This window comes from Saccopteryx bilineata, chromosome 2, assembly GCF_036850765.1.
Source record: "Saccopteryx bilineata isolate mSacBil1 chromosome 2, mSacBil1_pri_phased_curated, whole genome shotgun sequence".
NCBI lineage: Eukaryota > Metazoa > Chordata > Mammalia > Chiroptera > Emballonuridae > Saccopteryx > Saccopteryx bilineata.
Genome location: NC_089491.1, coordinates 76,031,175 through 76,048,027, shown reverse-complemented (window position 1 = coordinate 76,048,027; position 16,853 = coordinate 76,031,175). Strand labels below are relative to the sequence as shown.

The window sequence follows — 16,853 nt, the reverse complement described above, 5'->3', positions numbered from 1 at the left end:
CCCACTATACAAAATTCACGTGGTGAATATAGCACAGGGCTTATGGAAAACTGGAGGTACAACTGTCAAAAACTGTGACTCTTGCCTGACCTGTGGTGGCGCAGTGGATAAAGCGTCGACCTGGAAATGCTGAGGTCGCCGGTTCGAAACCCTGGGCTTGCCTGGTCAAGACACATATGGGAGTTGATGCTTCCAGCTCCTCCCCCCTTCTCTCTCTCTGTCTCTCCTCTCTCTCTCTGTCTCTCCCTCTCCTCTCTAAAACAAAACAAAACAAAACAAAACAAAAAAACAAAAAACAAAAAACTGTGACTCTTAATAGGGTAGGAACCTAATAAAAACAGCAGCACTGTTTTCTACATGTTAAATAATTATGAAATACATAAGTACTATAATGAACATGGCACTTTCCCTTAAAATATACCTGAAATTTTCTTGTGGAATTGGGTATGAGAAGGGTTACAGTGTGTGAGTTATTGTGAAATGATAGAAGGTGGGTCATCTGAAATTGGAGGCTTAGTTGTAATACCAGCTGTAGATGAGTGTGGTTTATGATAACTTGAGGTAACTGGTAAATGGGGGTATGCATGTGTATTCTTAATATGGCTTGGTTTAGCTGGCTGCAGCTTTTTGTGTTCATCTAGGGTTTCTCACAGATAAAATCATGCATAAACAAACACAAAATGCTTGCTATGCTCAAATTAATGATTAATCATGTTGGGACAATTTGTAATTTGTGTTTTCAAACAGAACTTATCGTATGTGTTTTTTTTTATTTTTTATTATCACTCATAATCCCAGTTTTTCATCTTTACTTTTTTTTTTTTTTTTTTTTGTATTTTTCTGAAGCTGGAAACGGGGAGAGACAGTCAGACCATGTGCCCGACCGGGGTCCACCCGGCACGCCCACCAGGGGCGACGCTCTGCCCACCAGGGGGCGATGCTCTGCCCCTCCGGGGTGTCGCTCTGCCGCGACCAGAGCCACTCTAGCGCCTGGGGCAGAGGCCAAGGAGCCATCCCCAGCGCCTGGGCCATCTTTGCTCCAATGGAGCCTTGGCTGCGGGAGGGGAAGAGAGAGACAGAGAGGAAGAAGGGGGGGGGTGGAGAAGCAAATGGGCGCTTCTCCTATGTGCCCTGGCCGGGAATCGAACCCGGGTCCCCCGCACGCCAGGCTGACGCTCTACCGCTGAGCCAACCAGCCAGGGCCCATCTTTACATTTTTTGTAAGGATTCTGTATTAGGCTTTTTTTACTGAGCTTTTAAAATAACTGCCTAATATTTGACTGTTATATGGCACCTTAAATGTCTTTGTGAATTTTAAGTTTTTCCAGGTTAATAGATTGAGTCATTTGGGTGTGGAATCAGATTTTTGCTTGAATCCGATGGATGATCACTGATCACTGTGATACACAGAAAAACATCAATTCTTTTGTTTCAAGCAAGTGCATTATATTCAAAGACATCCCTGCTTTATGTATTGCCACCAGGATACCTTTGTGATAACCTGAATCAATAATATAAAAGTATGTGGTTAGTTATGTTCTGGGGGTCCTTAGCATTCATATCTTGCTTTTATCCACTATGGCCATTTTCTACAGTACAAAGTTTGGCAGTAACAGGTTTTCAGGAGACGTCTTTGTTCTTCCATTCTCTTGTTCCTCTGGCATGTCTGGTTGGTACAGTGAGGGTAAATGAAATGCTTCCCCTTGTTTGCCTATTCTTTCACTGTGAGTTTTTTGGTTAACTTTTAAGACCCTCGTGTTTATCCTGATTCAGAAAATCAGCTTTCCTTCACAGCATTTCCATTTCTCCCTCCCATCTAGACATTCCTTTATGCAGTACTCTGTGTGCATTGCTGTTACACCACATATCACATTGTGTTTTGTAAAGTTGAGCTCCTTCTATAAATAAACTGCATACTTCTTGAGGGCACAGACCATATCTTTATCATTTTTACATTTCTACTACATAGCATAATGTTCGAAGTGGTGGTTGGGTAAGTGGATAGGTGAATGAAGTGAGCTTAAAGAGGACTGTCCATACGATCCTGTCGTTTACTTTCCCCTGTCATTTTGACTTACATAATCTCTGGGTATCTTGGTCACTTGAACTTTAAGGTTGCTAGCAGTGCAATAATAAAATTTACTTGTGATTCTATACTGTTGTTTTCTGGAGGTTTTTTGCTGTAAATAGTAAATGAGCATGGCAGATTTTCAACCTTTGGGTTAAGGTTTTTTGACACAGTAGAATGGTAAAGTCCTATTTTTTAGCTTACTGTGAATTAAAAATTATTTTGTATTATTTAAAGATAATATATTGATTAAGTGAAATAAACTCAAAAAGGGGAGAGAGTACATTTTTCAAAATAAGAAGAAGAAATGTTATGGCTCAATTCTTGATTATTACTGCAACTATATACATAACTTTTTGAATTGTTTTTAAGACTTTCTTCTTCTTCTTATAGGACCTCTTTGTTGTTAGACATGAATTGGCCATAATGAGACTAGCTGCCTTTATGGGCATTACTATGTTAGTTGGAATAACTGGACTCTTTTATACTCAGCTAATTGGCATCATCACTGTAAGTATATTCTTAATGTAAAGTATTATATTTATGAACATATTGCCTAAGTATGAACTTAATTCTAACAATTTATAGAAAGTTTAGAGGACAAAATTACCTCTAGTCATTTATTCCCATTTCCATATGCCTGTATAATTTTTAAAGTAGTTATGATCAGTATACAGAATGTACATACATTTTTTTATCTTGCCTTTAAAAATTAAAGTATTTATATGTAGCTATAGTCTTCATAATTAACCCCTTTTTCTGTTGATCAGGATCTAGTGTGCAATTATCGTTTTCTGTATTACAAACAGCACTACCTTGAACATCTCTTTTTTCTTCTTTAAGCTATTATATAAAGTAAATTAAAAAAAGGAGTTGCTGATAGAAACATTTTATTAGTAACTAAATCTTTTGTGTGTGTGTGTACATATTAGCTAAAGGGGATTTAGCCCAACAAAAAAGATAAAGTGAGAAAAATATTAAGTAAGGATTTAAAAGTTTGATAATACGTGGCATTGCAGATGATGTAGGGTAAACGGACTCTCGTATATTATTGGTGGGATGTAAATTGGTGTATCCTTTTTGAAGGGCAAATTGTCAGTGTCAAAATTTAAATGTATTTTTTTCTCACAAATTTATTTTGTAGAGACTTTATTTGTATGTAAATAAACATGCAAGTTAAGAAAGATTTATATTATTATATTTATATTATGTATAGTGTATATATTGTGTATGAAAACTTAAATGATTACCAGAATATATTCAGTGAAAGAAATGTATAGTATATTTTGTTTATTAGATTGCATATATAAGTGAAATCATATGGTACTTGTCTTTCTCTGCCTGGCTTATCATAATACTTTCCAGGTCCATCCATGCTGTTGCAAAGAGTAAGAGCTCCTTTTTTTATGGCTGAATCGTAGTTCATTATGTAATTATGTAATTGTACTATAGGTTTTTTAGTGGGTTTTTTTTTTTTTTTTTGAGAGAGAGAGAGTGGGGAATAGGGAGGGGGAGGAAGGGAAAGAGATAAGAAGCATCAACTCATAGTTGCTTCACTTTTGTTGTTCATTGATTGCTTTTCATACATGCCTTGACCAGGGAGGAGTAACTCAAACCAAGCCATTGACCTCTTGCTCAAGCCAGCGACCTTTGGGCTCAAGCCTGTGACCTTGGGGTTTTGATTCTGGGACCTCAGCATCCCAGGTCAATGCTCTTATCCACTGCACCACCACTGGTTAGGCTACCATAGGTTTTTTATTTTTTATTTTTTTATTTTATTTATTCATTTTTAGAGAGGAAAGAGAGAGGGAGAGAGAGAGACAGAGAGAGAGAAGGGGGGAGGAGCTGGAAGCATCAATTCCCATATGTGCCTTGACCAGGCAAGCCCAGGGTTTCGAACCGGCGACCTCAGCATTTCCAGGTTGACGCTTTATCCCCTGCGCCACCACAGGTCAGGCCTACCATAGGTTTTTAATACACTCATCTACTGATGTGCACTTGTGCTGCTTCCAAATCTTGACTATTGTAAATAATGCTGCAGTGAACATGGGGGTGTATTTATCCTTATGAATCAGTGTTTGACTTTCTTTGCATATATTTGCAGAAGTGGAATTGCTGGGTCATATGTTCCATTTTTAATTTTTTGAGGTCACTTCATACTGCTTTTCACAGTATGACTGCACCAATCTGCATTTCCAACAACAGTGTACGGAGGTTCCCTTTTTTCTATATCCTCACCTGCACTTGTTTGTGTGAGGTGATATCTCATTGTGGTTTAAATTTGCGTTTCTCTGATGATTACTGACATTGAGCATCTCTTCATAGTTTATTGGTCATCTGTATGTTCTGTTTGGAGAAGTGTCTATTCAGGTTCTTTGCCCATTTTTTAATTGAATTGTTGAGGGGCATTTTTTTTGTTTGTTTTGTGTGTGTGTTGATTTTTTTAAGTTCTTTATAAATTTTGGATAGTGACCCTCTATCAGATGTATATATGTTCTCCCATTCTGTGGGTTGTCTTTTCATTTTATTGATGGTTTTCTTTGCTGTGCAAAAGCTTTTTATTTTGATGTAGTTCTATTTGTTTATTTTTACTTTTTTTCCCCCTTATTTGAAGTGATATATCAGAAAAGATATTATTAAGAGAAATGTTTAAGATTTTACTGTCTATGTAGTCTTCTGGGATTTTTATGGTTTTAAGTCTAATATTTAAATCTTTAATCCACTTAAGTTTATTCTGTGTATGCCGTAAGAAGGTGGTCTCATTTCATTGTTTTGCATGTATCTAAAAAAACTAATAAACAAAATAGAACAAAATAGAAACAGACTCATAGTTACAGAGGATAGACTGACAGTTATCAGAGGGGAGGAATTAGGGAGACTGGGTGGAAAAGTTGAGGGGATTAAGCAAAATAAGAAAGAAACCTTCTAGACGGACAACAGTATGGTGAATACCATAGGGAAGGGGAATGGAAGGAGGTGTATAAAGGATATAAAGGGGGGGTTAAATAGTGATGGAAAGAGACTTGTCTTAGGGTGGTGAACACAATACAATATACAGATGATGTATTATAGTATTGTACCTCTGAAACATATATAATTTTATTAACCAATGTCACACCCATATAATCAATAAAAAAGAAATGTATAGTAAGAAAAAATACATCAGCTTGACCAAGCAGTGGCACAGTGGATAGGATGTCAGATTGGGACATGGAGGAACCAGCTTCAAAACCCCAGGGTTGCTGGCTTGAACACAGGCTCATCTGGCTTCAGTGCGGGCTCACCAGCTTGAGCGCGGGGTCACTGACTTGAGCTGGGATCATAGATGTGACCCCAAGGTTGCTGGCTTGAGTCCAATGGTCGCTGGCTTGAAGGTCAAGGTCGCTGACTTGAGCCAAGGTCACTGGCTTGAGCAAGGGGTCACTCAGTCTGCTGTAGACCCCTGGTCAAGGCACATGAGAAAGCAATCAATGACCTACTAAGGAGAAGAAGGAGCTGCGATGAAGTATTGATGCTTCTCATCTCCCTTCCTGTCTGTCTGTCCCTATCTGTCCCTCTCTCTGTCTCTCTCTGTCTGTCTCTGTCACAATAAAAAAAAAGAAAGAAAAAATACATCAAAATTTTCTGTAAAGCAATAGTAATCAAGAAACTGTGATGTTAAAAGGTTACATATATTGATAAATGATATGGAAGTGAGGGTCCAGAATTGTACACATACACTTATCAACAAATACTTTCAACAAGGGTGCCAAGACTATTCAATGGAGGAAGAAAATGTCTTTTCAAGAATTGCTGCTGAGACAACTAGATATCTGCATGCAAAAGAAAGACATCAGACCCTTACCGCACACCACGTACATGTATATTAACTCAAAATAGATTGATCTAAATGTAAGATCTAAAATTATAAAAATTATAAAACTCTTAGAAGAAAGCATAGGACTAAATCTTGGATTGGCAGTAGTATCTTAAATGTGACACCAAAAGTGCAAATGATCAAAGGAAAAAAATGGATAAATTGGACTTATTTAAAACTATAAACTTTTGCGATTCAAAGGACACTATCAGGAAAGCGAAAAGAGAGCTCACAGAAAAGGAGAAAATATTTGCAAATCATGTGTCTGATAAGGGATTTGTATCTAGAATATATAAATAACTCATATAACTCAATACTAAAGACATTCTAATTAAAACATAGGATAAGGATCTAAATGGAAGAATATATACAATGGGCAATAAATACTTGAAATGATGCTCAACATCATTAGTCATAAAGGAAATGAAAATCAAAACCATAATGAGGTTTTGCTTCACACCCACTAGGATGGCTATAATAAAAAATGACAATAATAAAAGTTGCTGATTCATTATAAAGTGATTATAAAGTAGTGATTCAATTATAAAGTAAGTCACAATTTCTTTATAGTTCGTTCAGAAGTTATGTAAGAATTCCCAGATTATGCTTGCATTTTTTTTTAATTTTTTTCATTTTTCCGAAGCTGGAAATGGGGAGGCGGTCAGACAGACTCTCGCATGCGCCCGACTGGGATCCACCTGGCACGCCCACCAGGGGGTGATGCCCTGCCCCTCTGGGGCGTCGCTCCACTCTGTCGCGCGTCCAGAGCCATTCCAGCGCCTGAGGCAGAGGCCACAGAACCATCCCCAGCGCCCGGGCCATCTTTGCTCCAATGGAGCCTCGCTGTGGGAGGGGAAGAGAGAAACAGAGAAGAAGGAGAGCGGGAGTTGTGGAGAAGCAAATGGGCGCCTCTCCTGTGTGCCCTGGCCGGGAATCGAACCCGGGACTCCTGCACGCCAGGCCGACGCTCTACGCTGTGCCAACTGGCCAGGGCCTATGCTTGCATTTTTTTAATTTCCCCTTTTTGAGTTTACCAATATCATTGGTAAATATATTTATATCCCCTGGAATAGTATTTCTCAGATTTACCCAATTTCTTCTGATTAAAAAGTGGAGATGACATTAGGGAGCTTTGCTGCCCAGGGTGCGAGTTACTTGTGAGGGCCATCCGGGGTTTAGAACTGAGGGCAACAGTTTCCTCTGACCTAGCAGCCTTAGTAACCTCAGAAAGTGGGTTTTGGAAGCAAAAGCATCAAGATCTTTTAAGAATCCCTACTCTCAAATTTTAGCATTCACTTCTGAGTTGGACATAAAGTTAAATTTATCTTATTTATTGGTTTTTAAAAGGATTTACAGTCTCCTTATCTGAAGATTTGTTTTCTGTGGTTTCAGTTACCCAGGATTTGTCTAGCATGGTCTGAAAATACTGTATTAAATAGAAAATTTTAGAAATAAATCTTAAATGGTAAATTCTGATTTCATGCTTAGTATGAAATCTTGCATTCTCCTGCTTCACTCTGTCCCACTTGGGACATGAATCATCTTTGTCTGGCATGTTCATGGTGTATATGATACCCACCTATTAGTCATTTAGTAGCCGTTTGTAGTTAGCAGGTATCACATGAGATTATTTTGCTTAATAATGGTCCCAAAATGCAAGAGTAGTGATTTTGACATTTCAGATTTTCCAAAATATAGCTGTGAAGTATTTGTATGAATGGGAAAAGATACAGTATATATAGGGTTTGATACTGTCCAAAGTTTTAGCCACCTATTGGGGCTCTTGGAATAAATACCATGTGGTTAAGAGGAGCTGTATAAATAAGAGTCTGTTATGACTCTGTTCCATACTACCAATATGTTAATATTAATTTTCAAATTGCACAATGTTCTTTTTTGCTTTAATATTAAACATCTCATTGTCCTAAGATAGGGAGATCGTTTCTAACATTGTGCTATTTCTAAAACTGAGGGAAATCACATTTGTTAATGCTCTCTCCAAAAATTTCATTTCTGTCAGTATACATATAGTACCCTTTGAGAACTGTGTACCAAAGAGATTTGATGTCTGTAGAAATTACACATTTGTGAAACATTCATAAGAGGATATAAGTATAAAGAGAGAGAAAAGCAAAGAATACATTCTACTTGTTAGTTCAGTCTGTAGCCACTGTACTTCCTCTTGAATCAAATTTCTCTGAATAATTACAGTAAATTTCAGTTCCATTTACTTGGGCTTTCATAGCAAACCTCAAGATTCATTCTTTTTAAATTAAAACAAAATTTTGAAGGTTTCCAGATACATTTTTTCCCTACAGTGACTTAAATTTCTTTAACCTTTGACTATTTAATTTGTTATGCATTTGGTAATTTTAAATCTAATGAATTATTAGCATTTATATGAAATAATATTTAATATTTTAATTAAAGTTAAACAAATTTTGTTTACTTTATTTATAAAATATGACATTTCATCTTATGAAATTATTAAGACTGCCTACAGGAAATTTTAAACCTGGACATGTTTTTTTTCATAATCTGAATCTATTGATCTCTCTTTATACTGTGAAAGAAGTGATGAATTTGTCAGTTAGCATAAGAAAGGGGGTGAAGGAAACACAGTAAATTTAATCTTTTCAATGAAGTCTTCCTCCTTTTAATACTCCTACCCCAAAGACCAAGAAGCATTTTGGGAAAACACTGGTAGGAATATTTCACAATATAAACTATGTAATTACATAGTTTGAATATAGGCCTGTTAGACAACATACAAGCAATAAATGCTGGCTTTTTTAAGGTTTGGATTGAAGTTATGCGAAAGCAACATACCAATTTTCAGCAATTCCCACTATTTTTTTTTATTTGAAATAAATCATTTCTCTTCTATGTAAGAGGAAAAGTGCCATCTTCTTATTGACACTGGAAGGTAACAGAATAATCAGTAAGGATAATCTGATGTCATTTTAGACCTAGCAGATTATCTGATTTAGATAAAATAATTAGAAATTACTTAAATTTAAAAATGTGGATTTTTAATCTTATTACCCAGGGTAAAAGTCAACGCAACCAGATGTTTCTGTAGACTAGATTAATTTCAAGCCCAATTTTAAAGGATTACCTTTGGTTATTTTTAGATTTAATTTTAAACAGGATTTAAATATATGTTTGTATATTTTTTAAAATTAATGTTGAAGTTCAAGTGTTTTCAAAGTAATCAGTTTTAGTCCTTTATTTAGGGAACAGATTATTCTAATTATTCTTTACTTAGACTGTTTAGCTTTTTCTTTTCTGTTTCTGAATGAAATGGATAGTGATGTTGTTATTAATGTAATTGATGTCAGAATTTCTTATTGGCAGTAGTTCACACACAGTCTAGAATCATGTCCATTCTGACAACCACCAATACTAATAGTGCTGGGCGATTGTGTTAGTCATGTTTTCAGTCACTGGGCTTGGAGAGAGTTAATCAAGAAGTGCTGTAACAGCTGGTACAGCTCCTTCTGCTGAGGTTCTGACAGTGAGCTATTGTGTACCGTGACACTGCTCTGACAGTTTATCTGAATTTTGTATACAAGCATTTTTGTTTTCTGAGCACCGTGGAGTTTATGCAATAGCTTAAGCTTTTGATAGCGTCTTTGGAGTTTAGTGTTTTTCTCAGTTGTAGTGAGGTTCAGGATAGGGTGGGGAAGATGTATTTACTTCCAGCTTTATAAAAGGCTTTAAATGCTCAAAGAAAAAAATTGAGCTTTTGCATTTGCTCTCACAGATACTATTGTTTGACTATACTTGAATTGTTACTAAAGGTAGTTTAAAGAAAAGCTTTTCAAATTAAAAGGGTAAGATTTTCCCTCATACCAAATACTGGCTCATGGTACCTAAATAAATACAGGATTACAAATGCAGAGGTGACTTAATTTTAACTTGGTTATATTAAGCAATGAAAAGTATCTTATGTTCAAAATGTTAAATTAGTTTAAATGAGATTATCTATTAAATAGCATTCTCATTATCAAACAGTTAGTGGATTCACCTGCCTTTATTATATACCCAGAAATAATAGTTCTGAGATTAATTTAATCCTTAAAATTAAATTTTGCAAAATGTTCCATTTGAATCAAAATGGTGAGTTAGCAGCATTCAATACAATCTCTGTACAAATTATGTTTGATTTACTCAATTCCAAACCAAGATTGCAAGTATGGGAACCAAATCTATTTGTATAATAGTGCAGGGGAATAGTACATTTTAATTTTCTTAAAGCATTACTAATTACTTGAGTGATTAAATAGATGCTTTTTATATTTGTTTAGGAAGCTAAATATTTACGAGTTTTCTTTTTACTTTCACTTTTGCCCACACCAATTTGTGTGTGTGTGTGTGTGTGACAGAGACAGAGAGAAAAACAGAGAGAGGGACAGACAGATAGGAAGGGAGAGAGATGGGAAGTATCAATTCTTCATTGCGGCACCTAGTTGTTCATTGATTGCTTTCTCATATGTGCCTTGACCTGGGGGCTGCAGCAGACCAAGTGACCCCTTGCTCAAGCCAGTGACCTTGGGTTCAAGCTGGTGACCTGAGGGTTTCAAACCTGGGTCTTCTGCATCCCAGTCCGATGCAGTATCCACTGTGCCACTGCCTGGTCAGGTCCCACACCAATTTTTAATCTGACTTTAAAACAGGGGTCCCCAAACTTTTTACACAGGGGGCCAGTTCACCGTCCCTCAGACCGTTGGAGGGCCGGACTACAAAAAAAAACTATGAACAAATCCCTATGCACACTGCACATATCTTATTTTAAAGTAAAAAAACAAAACGGGAAGAAATACAATTTTTAAAATAACAAACAAGTAAATTTAAATCAACAAACTGACCAGTATTTCAGTGGGAACTATGGTCCTCCACTGACCACCTATGAAAGAGGTGCCCGTTCCAGAAGTGCGGCGGGGGCCAGATAAATGGCCTCAGGGGGCCGCATGTGGCCCGCGGGCCGTAGTTTGGGGACCCCTGCTTTAAAACATTATAGGATGGGAGAAAACAGTGACTTATGTTTATACTTAACAGATAGGTCTTTTTTCACAATGTCTCTGTCACATTCCATCAATATATTAGGTACTCCCCATATCTCAGCCAAAGGGATACATTTGCTCATCTTCTACTGATAATCAAAAATCTTACTGAAAGTTAGTTAACCTTGAATGTTGATCGCAAACATAATTTGTCAGGTGTTTCCAATGTTTAGTGTAAGCCTTGTTTATACTATATATTACTGTGATTAATCATCCTCTCTGGCATCCTCTATGTTCCTGTATAATTATTTCTTGTAAAAAAAAAAAAAGGAAATCTTACCTTTTGCGACAACATGGATGGACCTGGAGACTATTATGCTAAGTGAAATAAGCCAGCCAGAGAAAGACAAGTATCATATGACCCCACTCTTATGAGAAACTTAATGAACAATATGAACTAAGGAATGGAATAGAGGCAGAGGCGGGGTCAAAGGGACCAGAGGGAAAGGGGAAGAGAGGATGGGGTCAGAAAGGGAAAGGATTAGTGAAATTATGTATATATAACAGAGACAAAGAGAGCAGGACAGCAAATCCTGGAGGGAAGTGGGGAGGGCGGTAGGGAGAAGGGGAAAGGGGGGCATCAAGGAGAACATGGGGGTGGGGGGAGTGGGAGATATATTTGGTGAGACACTTGAATCTATGGAAACAATAAATTTAAAAACCCTCCACAAAAAATGACCTTTTCAATTAAATTTTCTCCTATATAGGCTCTGCAAGGCAGGTGTCTTCTCTACAGATAATAAATCCTTTATATACAACTAAATGAGTTTTTCCTTCTATGTTCATCCTTTTCCTTGATTTGATATTCTAACAGTAATTAATGATTAGTAAAACTTTAAAAAGTATAACAAATTACTAATGTATCCCAGTAAATGCTCTGATTTGTGTAGTAATACTAAAATAAATTATTTCTTGTAACTTTACTGCTCTCACTAGACTGTAAGTGCCTTGATGTCCAGAGTGTGTCATAATAAGTACTTAGTGAATTTTTGATTGATGGATCAATGAGTAAATGAATCTTGGATTGTATATAGTACTTGGTTTTCAACTAGATTTTAAGTCCTTTGTGGATATTGGATTTTATCTGTGTAGTATCCCAGAGTCTCACTCATTTTAACTTTTATTATGAAATCCACTTTTTAATTTTAACATAATTTCTGTAAGTTACATTCTGATGTAATTGAGATCTTGTGTCTCCAAGCCCTTTCACAGAGTGTTTTGTAGGCACTATGAATAAGAACAAAATCCCATTTATTGAGGAGTTATTAAGGGCTCTGACTTATGTTAACTCATTTAATCCCTGCAAAAACCTATGAAGTAAGTATTATTATTTGAAAATTGAGATCGGAGTTTTGGTAACTTTCCTAAGGTTTTATATAGCTTGACAGTGAGAAAAGAAGTATGAGAATTATGTTGGAAAGAGAATTTTCAGTGACTATATTAATATAAGATCTCCTGCCCTCTCACTTTGGTCCCAAGATTGATTAAATCCTTATGTGAATTTCATATCTCTAAGAAAAGAAAGAACTGGTTCTCTGTTGGAGATAGATGCTTCAAGAACCATTTATTTCAAATGAGGAATATAGTGAGTTTTGGCTTCAGAGAAGGAGAGAGCTGATATTATCAAAAAGCTTTTCTCTTTGAACTGCAGATATAAATTAAGGAATCATGCTATTTCAGTCCATGTTCAGTTAGTTCAGCACTGCAAACATATTTTGAGCACTCACTTTGAAAACTGTGCTGCTACGTTATTTGGAAGATTCAAAGTAAAATGAGCTTCTTGCTGACCTCATGTTGTTCAGAGGCGCTAGGAAGTCAAGCAGAAGTCTAACTTAGAATTAGTAGAGATTAGTAATAAATAAAACAGATATATAATCTCTAGTTGTAAAAACCTTTCTCGAATGGTTTATTAACCCCAGATTAAATCAACAGTCATTGAATTAGGTATATGAACCAATTAGAAGCATTGACAAAACCTGTAAGAAGAAAGAGTTCTGATGATCATTGTGGTTAGGTTGAATTGTCTTCAAGGAGTCTTTCTGATAAAATGTTCATACTTTCATCAGATCTGCAGTTTGGCAGGTCTAGAAACTCCATTTTGAAAATGTTTGCAAACTTTGCTCAATGGCAGTGTCATAGCCAATGAGCTTTATCCAAGTGTGATTATTGCTAATTGAAAATGTTTCCAGAGTTAATTAGGCCTAGAAGCAATGATTCTTCCAGATTTAAAAGTGATAGTCATAGATTATCATCTTAGCCAGATTGATTGCCTTTTCTTTTATGTTTGTCAGGTGTGTCAAAAGACTCTACATTCTTCCCTATAACAACATATATGGCAAAGCTTGGTTGGTGAAAAAGAACTCAAAGCAGGATAAGTTAATTAAGATCTGATGTTAAATTCTTCCTTGTTGCCCTTCACACCTCCCAATTTTTCTAGTAGGCAATGAATACTTCCCTCTTCTGCTAAGAAATTTTTTCTATTTTAGATATAAATCTTATTAGTTAAGATACAGCTTTATTTTATAATCAGTTATAGTTTCTTTAAGGTGAATCTGAAAAATAATTTCTTAAGGTAAGGTCAACTGTCAGGAAAACTCTAAAGTATTGGTTGAGAAAATAGGTAAGGCCTATATTTCTGTAAGTCTTACTTTCTCTAGTTTATTATTTTTTTAATAAAATAAACTTTTAGTTTTTCAAATAGGGAAGTATTCTCTGGCCCTGGATGGTTGACTTAGTGGATGGAGTGTTGGCCTGGAGTGCAGAAGTTTGATCCCTGGTCAGGGCACACATGAAAAACACCATCTGCTTTTCTTCCCTTCTACCCCTTCTCACTCTCTTCCCCTTTCGCAGCCAATGGCTTGTTTCGAGTGTTGGCCCTGGGTGCTGAGGATAGCTCAGTTGATTTGAGCATTGGCCCTAGATGTGATTGCTGGGTGGATCTCTTTTGGGACGCATGCAGGAGTCTGTCTCTCTGTGGCCTCCTCTCACTTATAAAAAAAAACACAATAAAATAGGAATGCATTCTCATATAGCTATTAGTCATGCAGACTGAAGAAAGTCTTAGCTATTTTAATCATTAGACAGTAATCAAAACATGAATATTTATCTGGAAATATGATATTCAGATTATAGACAACATAAAATAAAAATGTGTTTTGTATTATTTCTTGAAGAATAAAGTTTTCTGGATAGCTGAATTTTATATGGAAATAAAAACTAACAAATTGTATTTATTTATATTTCTAAAGATAGCAGTTATCTTATTTGACATTTTCTGACGTTCACTAAAGGTATTGAGCCTTTATATTGAAGGGAATTAGCTGCACCAAAAGCTATTTTAATTATTTTTAGTTTGTTTTTTTCTAAAATATTCATTTCCATGCTTTGTGAAATACAAAAAGTATATTAAATCTAATTTGGCCCTTGGAAATAACTTACGGTTTTCAATGTCCCAGCCAGTAGTAACTTCTTCCTCTTCTAGTTTGCTGTTCCTGCTGTATTTATGAATGTGAGAGCATGCTCTGAATTGCTCCGAGTATGTTGTATGAGTTGTCAGTGTGAAGACTTGGTGATGTGTTTGGTTGTTCAAATATACATTGTACTTTTTTCTTATAACAGTATTCAGGATAGCTGAGTTTCAGAGAGATAAGCATTTGCTATTTCTAGAGAAAAAAAATAGCCTTTATGGCTAATTTCACAAATTGTGTTTATAACGTCACAGTAAACGTCATATCCTTTGATAGAAGAACCATCTGTTTATGATGACTTAAGAGGCAGCAGTCTACTTTTTTCTTGAACCAGATCCTAGAAAGATGACAAAAGCACTTGAAAATAAGCTTTTCCCATATGAAGACTAAATCTAAAATCTTTAAAGTGTGGCAAATAAATGCCACAAATAAGTTGCTCAAAGTTATAATCACGTTGTAAATTTCTACATAGTAAAAATTTCCTGTAATATTAGCTAGTTATAGTAGGCAGACCTTGTAATTTTTATCCTGAAATAATATGCGGTTTTTAAGTAATATCCACAACTGCAATTTTAGTCCATTTATATATACCTTTCCTAATAGCACTTGACTTGTGTCCTATCTTTTTTTTTTTTTTTGCATGCTATCTCAGTTGTTTTGGAACAACCTGTCACCCATTAGTCCTATGACACCATTAAAATTACTTCCATCACTTTCTGTACAGATGTGAAACCAGAGGCTCAGCTTTCCTGTAAGTCCCTAATCAATGGTGTCATGTATTTTTTTTTACAAAGTATGAAAAATTATTTTGAGGAAATTATGCAAAAGGACCAAAAACTGTTAATTATGAATTATCATTGGCTACCATAAATTTCAAAGCATGATAGGAAAACTAATTAATATAAGATACGTAGCTAATTTACAGTCTTGTCCCAAATTCCTAGGTAATCTGGAAATACAACCCAGTTATTGGTTACTTAGACATCTAAAAAAAGATTTATTTTTCTGTATGTGGGCTAACTGTAGTTATTCAACTGTTCATACATAAGAAATTAATATAGCTATTCATGTAACTTCTGTAAAGAGTCTTTTAAAATTAAGGTGCTTTTAATTAGTTTCATTGAAGGAATGATTTACAGCCAAAGAAGTTTTTGGGATTAGAGTTGAAACCACAAGTAACCGCATGAATAATACTGCTTAATAACATTAGTCCACCTGCCATATGTGAGCAAGCTAGTAAAGGAGAATAGGAGAGGAGAAAAACTTCTCAAACTTTTTGGTATATTTAGAAGAAGATATTTTCTTTTATACTACTTTAAAGTTTTTTTTAATGTAAATATATACCTAAATTAAGATTATGTAATTTGTTTTGATTGTTTAGTTATAAATCATCACATTTTCTCAATCTAGTGATAGGTCTTTTGTTAACATGAATTAAACCAGCATGTCTAGAAGCTATCTTTTGTTTGTTGATTGTTTTTCTTATATTTGTCAGAGCCTTATAGAAAACATATAATAAGAAATTATGTTATCATGAGGGGACTGATACTGATTTTTCTGTTGGAATAAAGGAAATAGTTGTGTTTCTTTGGTTTTTGTTTTTCTTATCAAAGAACACTAATAAGTTCATTTTGCTCTTCAGCTTTTCAGTATACTAGATGTTATAGTGTGGAAAATGAATAGATTGCCTTGTTGAATTTGTGTTTGTTTTCAGAAACCCAGAACCAGTAGCACTATTTGGCTTTTGGCAGTGTTCTGCTCATTAGTGCCTTTCATTTGTCATTTTTAGTATTTATTTTTTAATGCATATTTACTGACAATTGAATTAAAAACAGATACTAGACTTTTAAAAGAATTTTCAAGGAAGCAAGTATAATAAAAGTTATATTGATGAAATGAAACTCCTACAATTTTGTGAGGTTTTGTAATTGAATGATGTTTGTTTGTGACATGAGACAGGGTACAAGGTATTGTTGATTTAGTTTTTTTGCAAGGGATTTTCAGCAGTGTCTGTAAATAATTTACCAATCTTAGTACCCATATGTAAACTGTTTAAATCTTCAGAGTATTTTCTGGATATAATTTTAAAACATTATAAAAATAATATAAAATAAAGGCTTTCTAACTTTCTTATATCTGAGTATTTTTTTTAATTTTTAATAGGATACAACATCTATTGAAAAGATGTCAAACTGTTGTGAAGAAATGTAAGTATGAAAGCAAAGTCTGTAGTGTCCTTATTAAAAATGGAAACAACTGGTCACATTTGGAAAAATGTGCACATGTAGTAGAAAGATAATATAATGATGACTTACAGTAGGGGTCTTCTAGCTGTGATAGTTTTCATTCAAAACAAGTACTGATCATTCTTGTTCCTTGTCTAACTAAAGTTAGGT

At 35.2% G+C, this 16,853-nt stretch overlaps 1 protein-coding gene across 5 annotated transcripts in view; it reads left to right on the top strand.

The window, feature by feature from the left end:
* Nucleotides 1–16,853, top strand: part of ZDHHC21 (zinc finger DHHC-type palmitoyltransferase 21) — an 86,820-nt gene that overhangs the window by 56,065 nt on the left and 13,902 nt on the right. For all 5 annotated transcript variants that reach the window (XM_066257277.1, XM_066257276.1, XM_066257273.1 and 2 more), the window contains exons 6-7: nucleotides 2,462–2,578; nucleotides 16,621–16,664. In XM_066257277.1, coding sequence (XP_066113374.1) covers nucleotides 2,462–2,578; nucleotides 16,621–16,664 — 161 coding nt within the window. The remainder of the gene's footprint in view (nucleotides 1–2,461; nucleotides 2,579–16,620; nucleotides 16,665–16,853) is intronic.